Below are 25,179 nucleotides of genomic sequence, written 5' to 3'. Positions count from 1 at the left end.
CTAGTAATATTACTGTACCTTTTGAGTCTGCGTGGTTCCTCATCTTCTCACAGCGTCTCTGCCGGCTTCCTCACCCTTTGTTTGTCAACAAATGCACGTGGTGTCAGAGGGGGAGGCGTGACCGTTTTTATGACACTGCAGTTGCACTCAGAGACCTCCTGATGGCGCCAAAGCGCATCAAAACTGACAACATTCAATGCTCTAAATCTCACGCATTGGGAGTGAGAGACACACATTTCAACCTGTTCACACGCTCACACGCCACACCTTGTATTTCTCACGCATAAATTACCAGGATAACGCTCACAAAATTGCGCCGCTATTTTTTTTAACAGTGGAACAGATATGAATCAAGTGGGTTTCCCATAGAGATCAGAAGGAGCTTGCCACGCACCAGTTAATAAAAAAAAATATATATATATAGCTACCCCAACAACCAATCAATAAATAGCATTGCTGTATCCGGGTAAGATTTAGATATTCCCGCTACAACAACGCTACATTCTGGTTACAAAGAAGACGCTCGCACTTTGATTCAGACGCTCGCTGAAGTACAGACTGATCGACGTGGGAGAGGACCGTTATATTTACAGTCTATGGAGAAGAGGACCATATGGTATTGATACAGTTGAAGTTCCTACAGGTAGCTGGGTGACCAGATAGGTACTCACACATTCTCTCTGGCATTTTCCCAACGCTTCGCAATGGTCAAAGCTTCCTCCAAATCCGTAGCACCCTGCTCAAGACACTTGGCTTTCAGCACCGGATCCAGGCCAGCAAGGAAGCGACGAAACTTCTCCTCTCTCCGTGCAACGGCCCCATAATCCGGGAACGCCTCCGCGACGAGCCGGCTCACATCAGCTGCATACAAGTCCAAGGTCTCCCCGGGAGCTCATGCTCGAGCAGATAAGTTAGCTCTGAAGCGGTCCATATACTGTCTCTGCCCAAAAGCTATCCCCAGTCTCTCTTTAACAGCAGCATAGTCCGACTTAACTGCTTCAGGAAGGCTGTCCCACAGCAGAAACGCCGATTTGCACAGTCGGGTGGGGAGGATGGCCACCAGCTCATCATTATAGTCGCTGCCGCAGCCCAGGGCCACTCTGACCGCCACCTCCAACTGTCTCACCCAACCAAGAAAACTCTGGTTTCCGTCGCCGGCGAAAGGAGTAGGCAGGTCAACACAAACATCTCTGCCGGGCGAACTGCCGGTAATTCTCCACGTGCCGGGTTTCAAAGGGTCGTCATAACCGCACCACATGTCCGTTACTTAGTAACGTTACGCTGCTCAACAGGTTAGCGGGCTAGCTATACTGAGGAAGCTAAGCTAATGAATGGCAGCGTGAACGTAGACGGCACGGCAAAACAAAGATTAACCGGTAACCGACAGAAAGAACCACCACTGCCACCAATGTAACGGAGCTTTCTGGGTTCGTCGGACCGGATACACTTAATGAGAAAACAATAAACGGCACATAGGCGGAGTGCTTCTTTATCTACGGCTTCCACTTTATTACACACAAACCTGTGTACCGCAAACAGGATAACAACAACAACAACTGCTTTACAGCAGCTACGATAACTCTCTAGGGACACTTCTACATGCATTCGTACGCTGACACTTTGCATGAAAGTATTTTCATTTAATTATCGAATAGGCTATGCCTTTTCACATATAGGCTATCTAATTGTTGTTGCTGACGTGGGCTATTGAAACAGAAGCACAATTATTCCCTTGCAATTTGGATGTTTTTGTAAGTCACTCATGTGTCTAAAGATTCTTTGTGAATACGGGCCCTGACCTAGTCATATTTTGAAATAGGCTGGACCATTTTTGTGCAGATACAGAAAATGAAATGTCAAATGCAAAGTCAATTTTAGTCAGTCGGCCACTTTTAATCATAATATTTCATTATATTTTATATCCTGGCCATGCATAGTATTAATAATAACTTTGTCTGTTTCAAAGATGTCAGGGAAGAGGCAAATGAGCATTCTTTCATGCTTCGCTCTGAAGGGTCAGCTCCCTAAAAAGGCTGCCAGGTCAGAGGAGGAGACTGTGGAGAAGGCAATAGTGGAGGCAGTAGATGAGGCAGTGGAGGAGACTGTGGAGGAGGCAGTGGAAGAAATGAAGGAGGAGGCAGTGGAGGAGACAGCTAGGGTGTCAGTAGGGGAAGAGTCAGTGAAAGAGATGGTGGAGGACACCATAGAGTAGACAGTGGAGAAGCCACTGGAAAAAGGGAAAAAGAGAGGAGTATGTGGAGAGGCCACCTATAGGTGTTCCTTGAATGGTCAACCCAATGGCCATTCTTCACAATCGGAACTACCAGCTCCTACTACTGGTGCTCTATCTGCAGGCAAGAGAACTCCTGTGCCCATCAAGGCATGAGGGACGTAGGCAGGCATGTAGAAGGCAAGGGACATCGAACCAAAGAAACGGCTCTAAACTCAACTGCTGAGGGAAAATGGCAGTATTTACATACATGGATGCCCCTGCCATATTATTCACAACACTGCCAAACATGCAGGGCAGAGGTTTTTGGAAGTAAGTTCAAACATTTACACTTAATATTACCAATCTGTTAAGTCCAATGCCAAGTAAAAATGTTTGCTGTATAGTGTTGTAATAAATCTTTGATTTCATGTTTTGCAGATATCCGGATTTGATCCAGAGGATCTGACTGTGGATGTTGGGTACTGGTTCAAGGGCAGCACCAACCGTAAAGGTTACCTGGCAGGTTTGTGATTCAACCAGCTCTAGTGTTATAAAACAAAATGCATTGCAACATTTTTTATTTGTTTGCTATTGATGTTATATATATTTTACAGAATTTTGTGACTTCCATGGGAGCGAGTACATGGAAATGCTGCTGCACATTTCAGTGCGATGGTTAAGCCTGGTGGATGCATTTTCCAACCGCCTGACAGAAGTCTATCTCCTATCCTCCTGTCCTGCTGCCCAGTATGTCTGCCTATTTTTTCATTGGCTGATATGTCCTTTTTCGAGTAATACATGGAAATCTTTTATGAACTACAATTTTGCAGATGACGAAGTTCATCTTGAAACTGTGTGCAAGGTTCATGAAGCCGATAGCGCTACAGGGCCGACAAGTCCATGACATCCTCTACAATGACACTAAACCAACTGCCAGGTAATGCTTTCAAGTCTCATAAGGAGATAAACCTGTATGCTCATTGTCCAAAAATGCACTTTTTTTGTGAAGATTGTTGTTATGAATTGAGTGAGATCTCTGATGTGATGGAAAGGGCATAAAATGTACATGTAGTCTATGGGTAAAACCCATAGATATTGTTTGAACTACTTTTACTTAATGTGCTTTATCTCTTTCTTTTCTCTCTCTGATAGGAGAAAAGCTGAATGTTGGCTTCACCACCAGAGCTACCCTCAACAGGCTCCTTGAGGCTGGAGACATCACACCTCAGGAGGTGCAGCTATTCCAGCAGGCGGCACTGGCGTTTCTGATCTAACACCTACAATAAACAGCACTAACCATAATCACACAAACACACACATCGCACACACACACACACACACACACACACACACACACACACACACACACACACACACACACACACACACAGTCACACTTGAGAGCCCTGCAACATATTGAGGCTTTAACTTTTAATTCTTAAGAAATGAAGAAATGAAAGTCACATAACATCCTGCTGATAAGGAAAGTGCCACGCCTCTATCACGGACATTTAAAGCTGCTGCTGCACATCACGTCTTCCACACTAGAAAGCTGAACCTGGAGCGACTGTAACCAGAGAGCACCATCAAGAGGAAACATCTGCTCGACTAAGTCATCTTCAGAAAACGACTGAGAGGAAGAAACAGTAGAAAGATGAGGTGAGTATCTGACTTGCATACGAATGTTTACATGTTTCTAATTTATTAATTCCAAACCCTTTCCTTTTAGTCTTTTTCTTCCCTTTAGCTTCATTATTTTAGTGTTTCATAAGTTTACTTTTCTCACTTTGTTGCTTTTGTGACTTTTTGTTTGTCTGGGGTAAAATAATAAAAATACATTTTATTTATAAGTTTCAATTTCAAGACACTGTACATTTGTTAAAAAGACAGAAGGATTAGAACAGTAAGGACAGACTAACAGACATTACAACATTACACACAAATCCTAAATAAAACAACATAAAGGTGCAGCGACAGATATACAGAACACACATCACAATCATAGATTAAAAGCTTATTTGGAGAGGTGAGTTTTGATTAGTGATTTGAATGTAGAAGGGTCAGTGCAGTGTTGAATGTGTGTAGGGAGTGAGTTTCCAGAGGGAGGGGGCAGCTATGGAGAAGGCTCTGTCCCCCCGGGTTCGTCGCTTGGTTCCAAGTGGGGGAGACAGGAGGTTGGCTTTTAAAGAATGGAGGCTGCGTGCAGGAGTGTGAGGGTGAACTGTGAGATAGGAGGGGACCTGGTGGTTAAGGGCTTTATGTGTAAGGAGCAGGATTTTGAATCGGATACGGTACGAGACAGGGACCCAGTGGAGATATATAGGACAGGGGTGAGGGGTTTACTGGATCGGGTGTGGGTGAGACGGGGTGCAGCACAGTTCTGGATGTATTGGAGTTTATTAAGGACTTTGGATGATCATTTTTAGAAACAGAAGGGTATCAAGTGTATCACATTAAGCTAATATTAATAAAAACAAGTTAAAGATGGATTTTGATAAACTGTTGTCTGTCGGTGAGGTAGGATTTTAACCAGGAAAGAGCAGTGCCAGTGAAGTTGAGTGAGTGTTCTATGCTGGATAGAAGCACCGCATTCAAGCAAGGTCAGTTCACCCCTCTGCTCAAAAAACCCACACTAAACGCAGCCCAGGTTGAAAACTACAGACCGGTTTCTCTTCTGCCCTTTCTGTCAAAAATACTTGAGCGCACAGTCTTTAAGCAAGTCTCTGAGTTCCTGTCCAGAAACGATCTTTTTGACCCAAATCAGTCACGCTTTAAGCGGGGCCACTCTACTGAAACTGCACTACTGTCAGTAACAGAATCGTCAGTCCTCAGTTCTATTACTGCTAGACCTGTCTGCTGCCTTTGACACAGTCAACCATCAAATCCTCCTATCCACGCTCTCTGAACTTGGCATCTCAGGATCTGCCCTCTGCTGGTTCGTGTCCTACCTCTCTGGGCGATCCTATAGAGCAGGGGTGTCCAAACTTTTTTTCTTGCAGGCCAAAATTGTCGTGTTAGAAACGCTCGCGGGCCACAGGTTTTTTTCTTACCCTTTTAAATATAGTTGAAAAAATAGTAAGGCTTTGTAGATCAGAATCAAAAGAAACCCTTTCATAAAAGGGAATCAAATATTTTGATTTCTTCGTTCTACTTTATTAGTTTTTTTCTCAGAGCCTGTAACATGGTTCATTTAGCTCAGGTCATTAAATGGTTAAACAACAGTCCGCTTGTTTGCAAAAACTTTGCATATGTTTTTTTTTCATAGTTTACAAAAAAATGTGGAAAATAGTAAAATCTGTAGATTTAAAACAACAACATACATGTTACTGAACATTTTCTGTTTTAGGAATATTGTTCAGCACTTGTTAACATGAAAAATAAGATAACGTGCCAATCTTAATCAATAAAATCTTCTGATTCTTCATTTGAAGTCACGGGTCAAATGGCCCTCGGGCCGCACTTTGGACACCCCTGCTATAGAGTGTCGTGGAAGGGAGAAGTGTCCAAAGCGCACAGCTTATCCACAGGGGTACCTCAAGGGTCAGTGCTTGGTCCCCTTCTCTTCTCCATATACACAAGCTCAATTGGTTCAATAATCCGCTCTCATGGCTTCTCATACCACTGCTATGCTGACGATACCCAGCTCTTCCTGTCATTCCCACCAGACGATGTTACAGTCTCTGCAAGAATCTCATCATGCCTTGCTGATATCTCTAAATGGATGAATGAACAGCACCTTCAACTCAATCTTTCAGAGACTGAGCTCCTTATCATCCCAGCCAGTCCCTCTATGCAACCACAGATCAATATCCAGCTTGGAACAACCAAACTCATGCCCACAAAGTCTGCCCGGAACCTGGGTTTCATGATCGATGACCAGCTAACTTTAAAGGTTCATGTAGCTTCGATTGCCCGGTCATGTCGATTTGCCCTGTACAACATCAGGAAGATCAGACCTTACCTGTCAGAACACGCTACACAGCTCCTGGTACAGGTTCTTGTGATATCACGCATCGATTATTGCAACTCTCTACTGGCAGGTCTTCCTACATGCACTATCAAACCTCTGCAAATGATACAAAATGCAGCAGCACGACTGGTCTTCAACCTTCCCAAAAGAGCACATGTCACTCCGCTGTTCATCTCCTTACACTGGCTCCCAGTTACTGCTCGCATCAAATTTAAAACTCTGCTGCTCGCTTACAAAACAGCCACAAAAACGTCTCCTCCTTACTTTAACTCTCTCATCCAGGTCTACGCTCCCTCCCGCCCACTACGCTCTGCCAATAAAAGGCGTCTGATCCAACCTTCACAACAGGGTCCTAAGTCTCTGACTAGACTCTTCTCCTCTGTCGCCCCCCGGTGGTGGAATAAACTTCCAAACTCCATTTGAACTGCAGAGTCCCTCTGCACCTTTAAGAAAAAGCTAAAGACCCAGCTCTTTCATGAATACCTACTAACTTAATGATGATGGTTTCGATATCATTGATGATGACGGTTGTGACGATTGTTTTTGTTTGATAACGATGACTTATAAGATGGTTTCTATACTGATTAGAGCTCCCAAGAACTGCCGTCAATGTTGTGCTTTGCCTCTGGTCACTTCCTGTCAGCACCTGTGTGTCCAATCAGACTCAAAGCTGATCGTTTGCTCTTACTGACATTGTTCCCTTTTTTCTAGATCCTTGCTTATGTTGTACTTACTCTCTGATGTACGTCGCTTTGGATAAAAGCGTCTGTTAAGTGAATTGTAGAATTTTAGAATTGTAGAATACTGTGGCTGATGGTGTCAGGGGCTGCAGTGAAGAGGTGGATTGTGTAATGGAAAATGGATTTTGCTGATGTGTTAAAATAAAACTGTGACAGTTGCTGAAATATCGCTGTTCAGATTGCACCATGCCCATATCCTGTTTACCCTCTGAGGCCTCTGCGTAAACCTGCAGCCATGCTTTGAAGGAGGGGGGTTGTGAAGATTTCCATGAGAGAAGGATCTTCCTGCGGGCAATCAAAGAGGCAAAAGCAATAACATTGTCCTGAGTGGTCGAGGTGACAAGGTCGTCAGGAGACCTCCCGAAAATAGCTATATGCAGGGATGGATTGATGTTTAGACCTAAAATGTCGGAGATGGGTTTAAGGAAGGATTGCCAATAATTAACTAATTTATTATTCCTTTTTCCAGAAATCCTTAGAAAGGTTGATTTGTAGTTCGTTTTCCCAATCAGCCTTGATCTTATTTACCGCGGACTCGTTAGTTGTGAACAGGAGGTCATAAAGGTAGGAAACCTGACTTTTGGGCAAGACTCTTGCCTTGAGTGCCAGATCAATGCCACTGGGGTTTGGGACTTGAGGGAATGCCGGTGAGTGGGTCCTAGCAAAATTACGGAGCTGAAAATACCGAAAAAGGTCGGAGCTATTTAAATTGAATGCAGAACGTAATTGTTCGAAACTGGCAAAAACATCATTAACGTATAAGTCACCCAGACAGCGCAGGCCATTCCAATCCTAGCTGGTATAAAAAGATGATTATTACAGATGGGCGTTGCTTTAGGGAGGGAAGGAGAGCAGGAGTCAGCCTCTAATCAGCACCAGCTGCACTGGGGTGAGATAAACCAAAGTATAATTTTGTGAACATTGGCTGCCAAATAGTAGCTGATAAAATTGGGTAGCCCAAGCCCTCCCACTGACCTGCTCCTCTGGAGTAAAGTTTTACCTGTTCTCGCAAATAAAAGAAGAAATAATGTTGTTTATAGATTTAATAAAGGATATATTCCTTATAATTATATCCCCCCCCCCCCCCCCCCCCTTTTGATCCCTTTGAACCCTCAGACCAACTTTAAAGCAACTGATAACGGCTCAATGCGAACAACAGTGAGGAGAGCGGACAGCCTTGCCTAGTGCTGCGAAAAAGAGGAAATGGTTCTGAACACTGTGTGTTTGTACACACAGATGCGTAGGGGGAGGAGCAGAGTAGCTTAATCCAGGAGATGAAGCTGGCACTAAAACCGAACTGTTGCAAAGTGAAAAAGAGATAAGCCCACTCCACCCTGTTAAAGGCCTTCTCTGCTTCGAGAGATATTACAGCTTCAGGTTCCGTAGAAGAGGACGGGGTGTGAATGATACCGAGAAGCCTTCTGACATTAGAAAAAGAGTGCCTCCCCTTTATGAATCCTGTCTGATCTTCTGAGATTACTGTGGGCATAATAGACTCCAGGCGACGGGCTAGGACCTTAGCTAGAATTTTAACGTCAACAGAAAGGAGTGAAATTGGGCGATAGGATGCACAGCTTGCTGTGTCCTTGTCTTTCTTGTGAATGAGAGATATAGAAGCTTGCATGAGTGTGGGTGGCAAGGTGGCATGATTGGTTAAACATTTCAAGTAGGAGTGGAGCAAGCAGGTCAGAAAACCGTTTGAAAAACTCTACAGGATACCCGTCTGGGCCCGTTGAATTGCCAATGGGCATTGAGCAAATGGCCTCTTTGATTTCAGGAAGTGTGTCTGACTGTCATTAGGCAAAACTTTCGGTAACATTAATTTATCAAAGGAATTACATAATAGACTTTCATCGTTAGGGGACTTGGAGGTATACAGTTTAGAATAAAATGACCTAATTAAGTCGTTTATCTTATCTGGGTCAGAGGTTAGACAGCCTGACTCGTCTCGTGTCTGGGTGATCTGGTTGGAAGCCAATCTGGCCTTTAGTTGGTGGGCCAGAAGGCGACCCGCCTTGTCAGCATGTTCGTACATAGACCCACGAGAACGGAGGAGGAGACATTCAGCTTCTGTAGTGAGAAGAAGGTCAAGCTCTGTATGGAGTCCTAGCCTTTCTTTGTACAAGTCAGGTGTTTGGGAAGTCGACAGTAAAACATCAAGGTTAGCTATAGATTTTTCTAATTCCCTCTGATCGTTGGAATAACAATTTATTCTATGATGATTTATCTAATTGTTTCTCTAACTTAGGCAAAACAATGGACACCCAACTCTCCCACAGGGAATCGTACAAAGGGGCAGAGGGGAGGCGGAAAAACGGATACATAATACTAACCAAAGAAGAAGAAAACACAGGAAGAAGGGGCTGCAGACTACAAAATAAGACAAAACAGACAATTGCCAGTTACTTTTGAGTAATTATAAAAACATAAACGGTCATCCACCAGCATATTTGACCCTGTTACTCAGACGGCCCAGTGTGTGCAGGTCAGACCACCACAGCAGTCACAATCTACCCATCTGTCAGACCACCGACAAACAAACAACGTCTTTTAACCGTTTAAAGGTTTACTGAACTCTCCTGATCATAATAATTCATCAAACTGAGTCCCAACGGTTTAAATCCAATAAAAGATTTAATCCAAACACATTAGATCCACATTAGGAGCAAAGTGTACCAATCCAACCCTAAAGGTTGGAGCGAGACAAATCGCAGTCCGTTGATTGGTTAAAAGAACCGCCACTTTCCGTCTGACAGCAGTAATAAAGGACAAACAGAAAACGTGCCATGTTTAAATATCCTTGGAGGTGCAGACCACTGACCGGACCGCTAGGTGGAAATGAGGTTTTTGACTTGTGAGCCATTCTGTTGTCACTGTGCAGAATGTGGTTTGACATTATGCTGCTGCAATAAACAAGGCCTTCCCAGAAAAGAGGTTTTCTATTTGGCAGCATATGTTGCTCCAAAACCTTTATGTATGGTTCAGCATTCATGGAGCCTTGACAGATGTGCAGTTTACCCATGCACCCCTATACCATCACAGGTGCTGTTTTTTTTATCTGAGCGCTGATAACAAGCCAGATGGTCCCTCTCCTCTTTAGCCCCGGAGGATGCAGCGTCCATTTTTTCTAAAAAGATTTCAAATTGTGAATTGTCAGAACTCAGGACAGTGTTCCACTTCGACTTAGTCCATTTTAAACGACCTCAGGCCCAAGGAAATCCAGCAATGTTTCTGGATCTGGTTTATATACAGCTTGCTCTCTGTATGGTAGAGTTTCAGCTAACGTTGTGAATCCAGAGATGAGCTGTGTTCACAGACTATGTCTCCTGGAGGTGTTCCTGAGCCCATGCAGTGATGTCCACCAAATAATTTAGTCGGTTTTTTATTTATCTGAGAAGTTTACTTAATTATCTGACTATATAATAGGGTAATAAAAGTGATTGACAGCTCAGGTTTAGAAGAGTAGAGGAGAAATTGCGAGACGAGACATAACAAACAAGAACACAAGAATCAAAAATAGCTGCTGATGTGTTTAAATGTTTGTTTTTTATTCTCCATCAGTGCTGCTCAGAGTCAAACCACACTGGAGTCCCTGCAGTGCCACTTCACCTGGGACCTGGACCGCAGCAGGCCGAAACTTTTACTTCTGAAAGACAAAATGGAGGACTTCAGCACAGAGAAGGGAAATAGATGGCTGGGCCACATTTACAACCTGTGGGGGTTCATTCAGTATAAACTGGGGTTAAATGAAGAGGCTAACAGTTTGTTCCAGAAGGCTGCAGAGACCCTCAACAAGCTGAGAGACGCAGATGAGGGTCCTTGGTTAGTGGTGAACTACGGGAACCTGGCCTGGCTGCACCACCACCTGGGAGATCTAGAGGAGAGTCAGGCTTACCTGTCAAAGGTTGTTGCCCTGATGGAAAAATACCCATCTCCATCCCAGGACGACCTCCATCCAGAGATCTGCGCTGAAAAGGCCTGGACCCTGATGTTCTTCGGAGAGGACATGATTCTGGTTGTTGATTACTACGAGAAAGCTGCCAGGATGCAGGCGGACATGATGGATTGGAACACCAGCTATGTCATATGGTTAAAGAACGCCCAAAACTTCAGTGACCCAATGCTGGACCCTGACCTCTTGGAGAAAATGAGACAAGCCAAGGAACGGGATCCAGAGAACTTGTACCTCGCTGCACTCTACCTTGACCAACGTGCTGATGAAGGAGAAAACATTCGAGATGAAGTCCGTGAGTTGGCTGGAAATGTGAGCACTCTGTGCTGCAGTAGCAGTGGCATGTGGGCCTTACTAAACCTTTACATAAAATACATATCAGTTGATGAGGCCGTTGATTTGGCAGAGGAAGTTCTGAAAGAACATCCAGATGTGCATTATCTGAAGAGATTAGTTGCGTTCTGCTACAGATGGAGGATCGTTTATAAAAGGAGAGATTACCCTGATCCAGAACAAAGCATGATGGACAGAGCAATCGCTCTCCACGAGGAGCTGCTCTCTCTTTACCCTCACACTCCACTCAAAAAGGAAATTGACCTCGCAATTATCTATGCAATGTCACGTCACAGCAAGGCCAAAGCTGAGCAGATATTTCAGAAACTGCTCGAAAATGAACCTGCAGAACCTTCAGACAAACAGATGCTTTACAACAAATATGCACATCATTTATTCTTTCATCAAAATGACTCCCACAGGTCGATACAGTATCACATGAAGGCAGCAGCAATACCAGAAAAATCTTCCTTCCGTGAGAACAGCATCAGAATCTTGGAGAGGAATAAACAAAGACGCATAATGTGCAGAGAAATTGAGGAGTTTTTCGGAAACCTGCAAGAGCCAAGGCAGTAAAGATAGGGAGGCAAATTTAGGGGGAACAATTTTGTCCAAGCAAAAGAAAACAACAACTAATTTAAAAGAATCCTGGAGAAGAATGAAAAACAGGAGGGGGCCAATTCTGCCAGGGCGTCCAAAAAATAAGGATAAAAACTAACTAAAAACTAATTTCTTGTCATTCAAAACTATTTGAATTAAATTAAAGGAAGGTTTATTTTTATTATTGTAACAGCCGACCTGCGGGGGTACTCAGACTTTGGAAGGTCCCCTCACAGGGGTCAAATAAATGACCAGTTAAAAATGAAACACAGAAACACATTTAAAGAGAAAAGGTGCCAAGGTTTATTAAATTAACTAACATAAAATTCATGAGTCACCATAAGATAATTGGCGCATATTTCAATGTCTTACAGGCGGAAGTATGGCTTTGAGTATTTTGATGCTTTACTGAGGAGGAATTCAGTGTCACACTTCTACAGCAAGGGAGTAAAAAGACTCCTTGTCACACAATATCACTGCAACTTAATCACACTATGTATAAGCATGCAATATCACTGCAACTTCAACTATAATCACACTATGTATGAGCATGCAATATCACTGCAACTTCAGCTATAATCACACTATGTATGAGCATGCAATATCACTGCAACTTCAACTATAATCACACTATGTATAAGCATGCAATATCACTGCAACTTCAACTATAATCACACTATGTATGAGCATGCAATATCACTGCAACTTCAACTATAATCACATTATGTATGAGCATGCAATATCACTGCAACTTCAACTATAATCACATTATGTATGAGCATGCAATATCACTGCAACTTCAACTATAATCACATTATGTATGAGCATGCAATATCACTGCAACTTCAACTATAATCACACTATGTATAAGCATGCAATATCACTGCAACTTCAACTATAATCACATTATGTATGAGCATGCAATATCACTGCAACTTCAACTATAATCACATTATGTATGAGCATGCAATATCACTGCAACTTCAACTATAATCACATTATGTATAAGCATGCAATATCACTGCAACTGCCCTCGCAACCAAAATTACCTTGACCCTCCCTGATGGTCCGCCCTGACGCTGTGCTGGGGAAATGGTGATAATTAAAACAAACAAGACGAAAAACAAAAAATAAACTAGTCAGCCTACTGAGGCAACCCCATAGATCTGTTGCCTCAAATACTGGCTCATAATGCCAGGCGGACTAGAAACAAAATACCGAAACAAAAATCAACACCGAAGAAAACAAACAAAACCCACACAGTAAGAGCAGCAGAGGAAATCTGCCAGGCTCCCTGAAACAAAGAAAATAGAAGCATTAGTTGGTCACATTAATACATTTCCCTAATCCCAAAATAAACATAATACAAAAACATATCCTCAACATCAATTACACAGTGGCCATAGCTTTATTAGACAAAAAAATACATATCGCTGTGCGTACCTGGTGTGCTGGGCCCAAACCTTCCCAGCAACCCCCTGCCAAGTACAACGCCCGGCAACTTTGCTAAAAATGGAGGACAGGGCATAAGTACACGACTTTATAACCATTTAAGTAAAACTAAATTAAAACCACATTCAAAACTTGTCTCACCGATCGCCAGCTCCGCTACACACCAGAGACACTCACTTGGCGATCAGCCCCTGAAGTCACACCTGATGTGTCCGAACGTTCTGACCAAATGACAACTGGAAACATTATAGTTCTGGTATTAATACCTTCTCTTTATAAAACTTGAAACACAAAACAAAACAAAGCATGTTTCCTTACCAGTTTTCCCAGACGCAAACAAACAAAACAGCCGGCATGGATGAGGGTGTACACCGTCCCTCTCCTTCCGGGTGGGAACAAAAACACTGCCTCTCTGTTCCTACCCCCCCTTTATACCCTCATGGAGAATAGCAGCGTCTCAGGTGCCACCAGTTACAATCATTTTCTTAATTATTAGTATTTTTGGGCTTTTATGCATTTATTTAGAGATAGGACAGTGGATAGAGTTAGAAACAGGGGATAGAAAGAGAGAGAATTGGGAACGACTTACTAATCAGTGTTTCCCCTAGGTTTACAGCGTTGGGGGGTGAGGACAAGCAGAAATGCCGACACGGCGACACAACGACACAAACACTTGAAGGAATCTTGGTGTTCATGTGTTACTTTTAATGACAGCTGTCCTTTTCTGTCGGAAAGGTATCCTTAAATGACTTCTTTCCCTGATTTCCAACTCTATCCACTATCCTATCCCTACAATAAAGGCCCAAAAAGCCCAAAAATAAATCTTAAAAAAAAAAAAATATATATATATATATATATATATATATATATATATATATATATATATATATATATATATATATTTTTTTTTTTTTTTTTACTTGACCTTCAGGGGGGGCGGGAGGGGCCGTAATATAATGGTAGGGTAAACACTGCTAATTCAGGACGGAGTTCCCTTCATGACATCACAAAGGGCAGTAACTCCTCCCCCAGGTGGGTGACACTCCCACAGCTAGGTGTTTGTTCTGCCCTCTGAGTCTGCCTTCTCACTGTAAACAATAGGACATGGAGCGAGAAAGACCGCTTCCCCAAAGAGTCAACAATAAAGAGCCTATAATCTTTATTCTAGGAGTACACCCAAGCCCTTCCAGAGAGGGGGCGTGGTCAGACACAGCTCATTTACATATTTAAAGGTACAGACACAGAAACAGCCTGTTCTGAGCAGGGCTGAAATAGAGGGGTTTATAGGCATGATCAAATACAGGATCAGAGTGGATTTAGAACAAGAAACTTCACACACATGTTTTGAGGAGCTCTGAGAATTATTTAAACTGGTTGAAGAGGAGGAGGATATGTGACCTTTAATTCTTACACCCTAGCTCCTGGTAGGTGTGACGTCCTTTGTAAATACACAGTTGTCATGGTGAATACTTAATGAAGAAATGTGTGAATTGTGATTATCATGTATTTTGCTTCTGTTGTGTTTTTTCAATGCTGTATTTTCAGTTTTTAGAATTAATGGATTTTATAAGAATGTGCTTCGCTTTGGATATTTAAAGTCCTCATTGTTCATGTGAAAATGTATTTGCTGTGTGACCTGAAAATTATATATTAAGATGCTCCTGTTTGCTCAAGCTGTGTTTAAGCTTTATACCAATAAATGAACAGTGTGCACACCAAGAAATTGTCTTGAAGTTGTTTGTTTCAGTGGTTTCACCTTCTTCAGTTCTAAACTATCGGGAGGACGGAGCTAGAAATGTAAGCCTCGTCAGATCATAAGCGTCCTAATTCTGCTAAAGCCTATCACACTAAACGATTTTATCATTACATTTAAAGAGACACACACACCAAAACGGAGCATTCTGAGAGAGCTGGTTTATACAGGATCACAAACATGACATGAATAACAATGTTCACATCCAGCACAAAGATTACATAGAAAACAAATACTAATTTCTAACATCAAATTCAAAGTCAAAGTCAACTTTATTGTCAATTTCAAAATATGCCAGACATACAGTGGAATCGAAACTTCGTTTGTCTCCGTCCCGCGGTGCAATACAACCAAAATAAGGTAAAATAGATCAAATAAAATGAGGTAATCTTAAGATAAATAATATTTACAGTAATACATTCTAAATTGTGCAAAAGGTACAAAATGGTAAATAAAATAAATAAAATAAAATAAAATTGAAAGAAAAAGTAAACTTGTGCAATATGTGCAATGTGCAGTAAACTGAGTGTACTTTTGAATAGTTAGCTTCAGAGTTATTAGTCCAGAGTTCTTGGTGGCATACGGGAGGGGGTTTCAACGTCCAGTGTTCGTGGGGGCAGAGGGGAGAGAAGGAAGAGAAGGGAGAGAGTTAAGCTTCCTGACAGCTTGGTGGAAGAAGCTGTTTCTCAGTCTGGTGGAGCCGGCCCGCAGGCTGCGGTACCGTCTCCCCGATGGCAGGAGGCTGAAGAGGCTGTGTGAGGGGTGGGTGGGGTCACGCACAATGCTGGTTGCTTTGTGGGTGAGGCGGGTACCGTAGAGGTCCAGAAGAGAGGGGAGTGGGACATCGATAATCCGTTCAGCAGCCTTCACTGTGCGCTGCAGGGTCTTGCGGTTGGCAGCAGTGCAGCTCCCAAGCCACACAGTGATGCAGCTGGTCAGGATGCTCTCGATGGTGCCTCTGTAGAAGGAGCACATGATGGATGGGGGGGCTCGTGCTCTCTTCAGCTTGCGGAGGAAGTAGAGGCGCTGCTGGGACTTCTTGGCCAGTGATGTGGTGTTGGTTGTCCAGGAGAGATCCTCACTGATGTGAACCCCCAGGAACTTGGTGCTGCTCACTCTCTCCACAGCAGCACCGTCGATGGTCAGTGGGGGTTTAGGAGTGGGGACTCTCCGGAAGTCGACAACAACCTCCTTGGTCTTGTCGACGTTCAGGAAGAGGTTGTTGACTCTGCACTACGTGGCCAGTTGGCTGACCTCCATCCAGTAGTGTGTCTCATTGTTGTTGGAGATGAGACCAACCACTGTTGTGTCAACGGCGAACTTCACAATGTGGTTTCTGCTGAAGGATGGAGCGCAGTCGTGGGTCAGCAGTGTGAAGAACAGGGGGCTGAGCACACAACCCTGGGGGGCCCCAGTGCTCATCACGGTGGTTTTTGATGTGTTGCCGCCGACCCGCACTGTCTGAGGCCTCTCGCTGAGGAAGTCCAGCAGCCAGTCGCACAGGGAAGTGCTGAGCCCCAGCTGGTCCAGTTTGCTGATCAGCTGCTGAGGGATGATGGTGTTGAATGCTGAACTGAAGTCTATGAACAGCATTCTGACGTATAAGTTTTTGGTGTCCAGGTGGGTGAGGGCTGGGTGAAGAGCAGAACAGATGGCATCCTCGGTGGATCTGTTACCTTGGTATGCAAACTGGCCATGACTAACCTTTCAAAGCACTTCATGACGATAGGGGTCAGTGCAACATAATATAATATATTCCTTTTAATTATTAGAGTAAATAATTTGGCAGAAATATTTGAGTTCAACAAACATAACTGGAAGAAATTAGCTCTTTAGACAGATTAACAACTTCACATACACTTTACTGCCTGGCTTTACAAGTAGCACAGGCGCCATCTGCGGGTAAACTAAGAGTATTACAAGATGGCGTCCATAAACTGATTCATCATCATGTTGCAGAGTACGGTGAATTTATAATCTGCCGCTCTCCTCTCCGAACACACGCATGCTGGCAAACTGATCATGTATGTATGAGTATTTTATTCAGCCATTATACACATACAATCATTTTTAAACAATACAGACAGTTCAAACAGAGTCAACAGTCATGTGTTATGTAGCGACTGGAAAGGAAAAGGCAGAAGCAAAAAGCTAGAGATGCTTACGTCATCAACACGCAGGAGGAGCGTGAGCAATTAACAGGAAGGCCACCTACTGTCTGAGCCTTTTATACACTTATTGTGTCAGGAAGAATAAGAACATTTCACAGCAGCACATGTTCTGATCATGTGTGTCTTGGCACAGTGAAAGACTAACCATCAATCATGGCATGGATGAACCACTTGTCGCTCCAAACGAGCAACAGCAGAAGAGCAGTTCAAGTTATGTTGGTAGGAAATTTGTGTAATGTAGCACCAAACCCAAACTTTTATTTTGTATGCTCATGCTGAAATGCAAAAATAAAGTGATTAAAGTTTCAAGTAACCATTAGAAAACCACTCAGTACTGGGTAGATATTGAGTACTTCTTCATCACATGTTGTAGAGTAGTGAATTATTATTTAACGGATAATGAAAGCTGGATAAACCACACAAATCTACCTGTTAACTAATGGTTACCTAGAGCCCTTTTCACATATGCACTCTGGATTATATCTAGTGGTTAGTTTCCCATTCGTCTCCCAGTAAGTATGCAAAATGTGTGTACCTTATTGTAAAGTGTTACCCATGTATATTGTGACTTGTTGTATCTCTCCTGTTGATTTTCCATAACACACATTGTCTATATGCTGCATTCCTGTACTGACTCCATCCCACTCCGGGCTCCGGCTCATCATTGATGGTGAATTGAAGTTTTGGGCTGAATCCTGGAATAAAAGGAAAACCGATGTTGAAAAACAAAAACCTCATACTCTGTCAGTGTAACAGGTTGATATTGACAGCATAACTTTCCCCAAAACACTTGTTTTTCATTGTATATCTTCTTTTGAGTTATACATTATTCTCCTGCCTGTTTATTTTGGAGTCTGTGTGTGTGTGCCCCAAGACCAGTAGGGGCCCCTCAGGGCTCACAAATGTAAACCAAAGCAGTGCCCCAAAATGACAGTAGGAAACCTCCCTAAGGGGGCCCCATCTGACAGCACTCACTGTTGTTGCCCTGCTAAGTGTCACATCCACTATTGCTTTGAAAACCAAAATTTGTTTCTGAAAGTCAACAAAGTAAAATGAAGAGGAATAATCCCCAACAGACTCTAGAATTACCACAGTGTGAGTGATGACGTCAGGAATGTGGTCAGAGCCGTTGACAGATTGGTCGGAGGTAAGTTAATGATGATTCACACTCCGTCGATATTGGATTTAGTTGTTTAGATGTAATCAAACTGTGGTTTTCAGTTACTGATCATATTCGATTCATCCCGTATCAGTTCTGCGGAGTTTTGAATAATATTCATAAAGTTATTCATTAGTCGTGAATGTTAACGGCTAATGTACTGAATGTTAAGCTAGCGTCTCGCGCAATAGGAAACCCCATAGTCACTCCGAGCTGCATCATTACCGGTGACGTCATCATTGTCTCACGTTTAGCAGCTTCACTTTTGTCTCCAAATTGTTTGTAACTTTACAAACCGATCTATGTAGCCATTTATCCACGACCTATAGTTGTCATGGTAACAGTTGAATAAACAAACTAGACAACGGGCTGCAGACACTCAGGCTCCATCAAAATCTAGTAATATTACTGTACCTTTTGAGTCTGCGCGGTTCCTCATCTTCTCACAGCGTCTCTGCCGGCTTCCTCACCCTTTGTTTGTCAACAAATGCACGTGGTGTCAGAGGGGGAGGCGTGACCGTTTTTATGACACTGCAGTTGCACTCAGAGACCTCCTGATGGCGCCAAAGCGCATCAAAACTGACAACATTCAATGCTCTAAATCTCACGCATTGGGAGTGAGAGACACACATTTCAACCTGTTCACACGCTCACACGCCACACCTTGTATTTCTCACGCATAAATTACCAGGATAACGCCCACCAAGTTGCGCCGCTATTTTTTTAACAGTGAAACAGATATGAATCAAGTGGGTTTCCCATAGAGATCAGAAGGAGCTTGCCACGCACCAGTTAATAAAAAAAAATATATATATATAGCTACCCCAACAACCAATCAATAAATAGCATTGCTGTATCCGGGTAAGATTTAGATATTCCCGCTACAACAACGCTACATTCTGGTTACAAAGAAGACGCTCGCACTTTGATTCAGACGCTCGCTGAAGTACAGACTGATCGACGTGGGAGAGGACCGTTATATTTACAGTCTATGGAGAAGAGGACCATATGGTATTAATACAGTAAGTCATCTCATCATTTGATTTCTGTATGTTGGGGAATATTGTGTCCAGTCAGCTGGTAATCAGTAATATTAGCTAACAGTTTGACCAGAGTGTGTGAACTAGACAGCCAGTTGAATTCTTGCTAATTTCAGCAGCTATTCTGACACCTGTTTTTTAGTCCTAGATCAGGAGGTCGCAGGTCCCAACCATGCATACCACGTATGCAAAAGCGACCTGTTTTACATAACTGTCCCATTTGCCCCCACGAGAGAGCAACATCTTAGCAAGCTGGTCAATCAGAGTACGATTATGGCGTTCCACCATTCCGTCCGACTTCGGATTGTATGCCATGGTGCATGTTTTCTTGATCCCCAACATCTGACAGAGACCCTGAATCACGTCCGCCTCAAACTGGCGGCCTTGGTTGGTGTGCAGGACCTCAGGGACTCCATGCAGCAAAACATAATCCTCAAAAAGACAGTGAGCAACCGTGTGAGCAGTCTGGTTTGGAAGGGCGTACACATTAACAAACTTAGTAAAATAATCCTCCACAACCAGCACGTACCTATTCCCCCGAGATGTCACAGGCAGTTCCAGAATATCTGCTGCCACCCGTTGCAGAGGGCGGTCAACCAGAGATCCCCCCATGGGATGTCTTGACATGAACCTGCAGTTCGGAGTTAGTGCAGCAGAGAGAATAAGCAGTCTGTAGGTCAGATCATGTTCCTGGTGAGACCGGAGAGCAGTCCACTGAACCCACAACGTGGTCTGTTGTCGCCCCAACAGAGCCAGGGGAAACGGGCTTGCGGGAAAGAGCGTCCGCATTTTTATTGCTAGGGCCGTCCTTGTGCATAGGGTCCAACTCCAGCACCCAGCGACCCCTCCGTCCTGTGGGGTTATTATCAATGGCCATGTGCCTGAGCCCCAGCAATGGGCGATGATCAGTCACAATTGTAAAGGCAGACAGTCCCACATAATGTCTAAACTCATGCCCACACCACACACACACACACACACACACACACACACACACACACACACACACACACACACACACACACACACACACACACACACACACACACACACACACTTGAGAGCCCTGCAACTTGAGGCTTTCAGTTTCAATTCTTAAGAAATTAAACTCACATAACATCATGCTGGTAAGGAAAGTGCCACGCCTCTATCACAGACATTTAAAGCTGCTGCTGCACATCATCACGCCATCCACACTAGAGAGCTGAAGCTGGAGCGACTGTAACCACAGAGCAACATCAAGACATCTGCTCGACTAAGTCATCTTCAGAAAACGACTGAGAGGAAGAAACAGCAGAAAGATGAGGTGAGTATCTGACTTGCATACGAATGTTTAGACTTTGCTTTTCTAACAACTTGTCTATTCCAGATTTCTGACAATGAAAGCTGCTGAGCGCCGACTATTTTACTGGCTGTATTGACAATACTGGAAAGACGATTTTTGTTCTGAACAGAAAGGTTACCATACCATGAGATAAAACAAAAGGTTAAAATTGACTCTATAAAAGATCGGTAGAATAAAACCATCAGTGTCTTGTCCACATTAAAAGTGTTCATTCTGCGCAGAAAGTAGAGTCTCTGGAGGCCCTTTTTGCAGATTGCAGGGCTTTTCCTAATGTTACATTTTTTAAACATGGATCTGACAGAATGAACACTTATACTAGCGTTAGAAGGGGCAGTGAAGGATGCACTGCACAGGAAACATGACACATTTCTGCATGGTGGGGTTGTTGAGATAGCAGAAGCGAAGAAAGAGGCCAGACATGAAATCAAGAGGGCTAAGCTCCAATATAAGAATAGGGTGGAGGATAGATTTTATAGTAATGACCTAAAGGCAGTGTGGGATGGCATGAAAACCATGACTGGCCAGGACAACAAGAAAAATGGGTGGATTAACATGGACGGTTTTAAATCACAGACAGAGCTTGCATATGCACTGAATGATTTTTATCTACGTTTTAATGATGAATAGCACTTTCAGTCCACAGCTCCACTGTCCTTGTGACTACTTTACTCTTTTAAGGAGAGGTTTGTAGATGGGGGTCAGAAGGATGGTGTTGTGATCAGAAGAGCCAAGAGAGGGCAGGGAAACTGACTTATATGCACCTTTGACTAAACCATAACACAGGTCAATAGTTTTGTTCAGTCTGGTGGGGCAAGAAATATACTGGTGAAAGTTGCTCAATGATTTCAAGTTACAGTGATTGAAATAACCTGTGACGTTAACGTTTCTGTCAAGCCTCACCGATGTCCCAAAACCGCAGAGCGTTAGATCCGTGTCCAAGTCCGAAGAAGTAAGCCAGGTCTCGGTGAAAGCCATGATGCACGAGTCTCTGAAATTCTCCAGATGAATGACGTTGGCCTGGATCTCATCGATCTTGTTTCTGATGGATTGGGCATTACAGAGCAGCATCGAGGAGAGGGGTATACGGTGGAGATTCAGATGCTTGAGCCTCTCTCGGACACCACCCCGTCTCCCTCGTTTCCGTACTTTCCCTTTGTTGTTCTTTTTGTTAAAATCATCACGATGACCGGAGCTATCCACTGTTAAACAGTCTTCGGTAATTAGGTGCAACAGTGGCTGCTGTCGATACTTTAGATCCAGTAAAAATCCCCGAGAATACTGAATCCGGCCCGTATGCGAGTGGCAGGGATCAAACAAACACTGAGCCACAGTCAACAAAGTCCATGTGATGATTAAGAATAAAAACTCCATACCCAGAAGTGTGCAACGAGCAGTGAAAACAGACGAATAAAGACAGACCACTACTGCTAGTTGCAACTCGCCATAGACTAAATGATCAGTCTGCTGGTTCTGGTCCGGAGGCTTTTGAAGCGCCTACCAGAGGGCAGGAGGGTAAACAGTCTGTGGGCAGGGTGGGAGGAGTCTTTAAGGATGCTGTGAGCTCGCCGCAAATTCGGGGAAAAGCGTTTTCTTTGGACGTCCTCAATGGCAGGAAGTGGACACCTTGTGATACGCTGGGCGGTTTTTACCACCCGCTGTAGCGCCTTACGGTCTGTGACAGAGCAGTTTCCGTACCAGACTGTGACACTGCTGGTCAGGATGCTCTCGATCACACAGCGGTAGAAGTTCACCAGCACAGCTGAAGACAGGTGGTGTCTCTTCAGTGTCCTCAGGAAAAAGAGGCGTTGATGAGCCTTCTTAACCAGACTGGAGGTGTTAGTGTTAGATGAATTAACAGACCCAAGAGATTTTTCCAGAAATCCTCAGAAAGGTTGGTTTGTAGTTCGTTTTCCCAATCAGCCTTGATCTTATTTACCGCAGACTCGTTAGTTGTGAACAGGAGGTCATAAAGGTAGGAAACCTGACCTTTGGGCAAGACTCTTGCCTTGAGTGCCAGATCAATGCCACTAGGGTTTGGAACTTGAGGGAATGCCGGTGAGTGGGTCCTAGCAAAATCACGGAGCTGAAAATATCGAAAAAGGTCGGAGCTATTTAAATTGAATGCAGAACGTAATTGTTCGAAACTCGCAAAAACATCATTAATGTATAAGTCACCCAGACAGCGCAGGCCATTCCTCTCCAAAGATGTAAATCGTGGGTCAATCCTAGCTGGTATAAAAAGGTGATTATTACGTATGGGCGTTGCTTTAGGGAGGGAAAGCCACTCAAAGTGTCGTCTAATTTGTGACCATACAATGTTTAGAATTTTAACTGCAGTACTCATTTAAATACTAGGTGTCTGAGTTACATATTGCTCCTTTAAAACATCTTATTTTCTTCATGGGAGATGAACAGTAAACATCCAAACATAGCACACTTCAAAGCAAAAAACTAGCTGCTGATGTGTTTAAATGTTTGTTTTTTTATTCTCCATCAGTGCTGCTCAGAGTCAAACCACACTGGAGTCCCTGCAGTGCCATTTCACCTGGGACCTGGACCGCAGCAGGCCGAAACTTTTACGTCTCACAGACAAGATGGAGGACTTCAGCACAGAGGAGGGAAATAGATGGCTGGGCCACATTTACAACCTGTGGGGGTTCATTCAGTATAAGATGGGGTTAAATGAAGAGGCTAACAGTTTGTTCCATAAAGCTGCAGAGACCCTCAACAAGCTGACAAACACAGATGAGGGTCCTTGGTTAGTGGTGAACTACGGGAACCTGGCCTGGCTGCACCACCACCTGGGAGATCAAGCAGAGAGTCAGGCTTACCTGTCAAAGGTTGATGCCCTGATGGAAAAATACCCATCTCCATCACAGGACGACCTCCATCCAGAGATCTGCGCTGAAAAGGCCTGGACCCTGATGTTCTTCGGAGAGGATAAGAAGCTGGTTGTTGATTACTACGAGAAAGCTGCCAGGATGCAGCCGGACATGGTGGATTGGAACACCAGCTATGTCATATGGTTAAAGAACGCCCAAAACTTCAGTGACACAAGGCTGGACCCTGACCTCTTGGAGAAAATGAGACAAGCCAAGGAACGGGATCCAGAGAACTTGTACCTCGCTGCGCTCTACCTTGACCAACGTGCTGATGAAGGAGAAAACATTCGAGATGAAGTCCGTGAGTTGGCTGGAAATGTGAGCACTCTGTGCTGCAGTGGCAGTGGCATGTGGGCCTTACTAAACCTTTACATAAAATACATATCAGTTGATGAGGCCGTTGATTTGGCAGAGAAAGTTCTGAAAGAACATCCAGATGTGTGTTATCTGAAGAAATTAGTTGCGCTCTGCTACAGATGGAGGATCATTTATAAAAGCAGTAGTTCCCCAGAACAAAGCATGATGGACAGAGCAATCGCTCTCCAAGAGGAGCTGCTCTCTCTTTACCCTCACTCTTCACTCAGAAACGAAACAGACCTCGCAACTATCTATGCAAAGTCACATCACAGCAAGGCCAAAGCTGAGCAGATATTTCAGAAACTGCTCAAAAATGAACCTGCAGAACCTTCAGACAAACAGATGCTTTACAACAAATATGCAAATCATTTATACTTTAATCTAAATGACTCCCACAGGTCGATACAGTATCACATGAAGGCAGCAGCAATACCAGAAAAATCCTTCAACCGTGAGAACAGCATCAGAATCCTAGAGGAGAATAAATACCGAAGCATAATGTGCAGAGAAATAGAGGAGTTTCTCAGAAATCTGCAAGAGCCAAGGCAGTAAAGATAGGGAGGCAAATTTGGGGGGTATAATTTTGTCCAAGCAAAAAAAAAAAAAAAAATTCTACAAAGGCGTTTTGCTTTCACACGTGGTAATAAAGAGCAACAGAATCCTGGAGAAGAATGAAAAACAGGAGGTGGCCAATTCTGCCAGGGCGTCCAAAAAATAAGGATAAAAACTAACTAACTTCAGTTCTAAACTGAAGAAGGATGGCGCTAGAAATTTAAGCCTCGTCGGATCATAAGCGTCCTAATTCTGCTAAAGCTGCTATCGTTTAGTGCTATCACACTAAACGACTTCATCATTACATTTAAAGAGAAACACACACTAAAACGGAGTGTTCTGAGAGAGCTGGTTCATACAGGGTCACAAACATGACATGAATAACAATGTTCACATCCAGCACAAAGATTAAATAGAAAACAAACACTCATTTCTAACATAATATATTCCTTTTAATTATTAGAGTAAGTAATTTGGCAGAAATATTCGAGTTCAACGAACATAAATGGAAGAAATGAGCTCTTTAGACAGATTAACAACTTCACATACGCTTTACTGTCTGGGTTTACAACTAGCACATGCGCCATCTGCTGGTGAACTAAGAGTATTACAAGATGGCGTCCATAAACTGATTCATCATGTTGCAGAGTACGATGAATTT

The 25,179-nt window shown here is 43.5% G+C and overlaps 2 protein-coding genes across 2 annotated transcripts; both read left to right on the top strand.

The window, feature by feature from the left end:
• The first annotated feature begins 3,866 nt into the window (after positions 1 to 3,866).
• On the top strand, positions 3,867 to 12,346 carry LOC136179459 (interferon-induced protein with tetratricopeptide repeats 1-like). Its single transcript, XM_065956287.1, has 2 exons — positions 3,867 to 3,871; positions 10,484 to 12,346. The coding sequence occupies exons 1-2, from the start codon at positions 3,867 to 3,869 to the stop codon at positions 11,781 to 11,783; spliced, it is 1,305 nt and encodes a 434-aa protein (XP_065812359.1). The 3' UTR covers positions 11,784 to 12,346.
• Positions 12,347 to 22,179: 9,833 nt separating this feature from the next.
• Positions 22,180 to 24,518, top strand: LOC136179458 (interferon-induced protein with tetratricopeptide repeats 1-like). The gene is made up of 2 exons (XM_065956286.1): positions 22,180 to 22,259; positions 23,225 to 24,518. The coding sequence occupies exons 1-2, from the start codon at positions 22,180 to 22,182 to the stop codon at positions 24,516 to 24,518; spliced, it is 1,374 nt and encodes a 457-aa protein (XP_065812358.1).
• Positions 24,519 to 25,179: the final 661 nt, after the last annotated feature.

The sequence above is a fragment of the Labrus bergylta genome, chromosome 6 (assembly GCF_963930695.1).
Source record: "Labrus bergylta chromosome 6, fLabBer1.1, whole genome shotgun sequence".
Lineage (NCBI taxonomy): Eukaryota > Metazoa > Chordata > Actinopteri > Labriformes > Labridae > Labrus > Labrus bergylta.
Note: the sequence above shows the minus strand (reverse complement) of the source record. Positions and strands in the feature narration are given on the sequence as shown.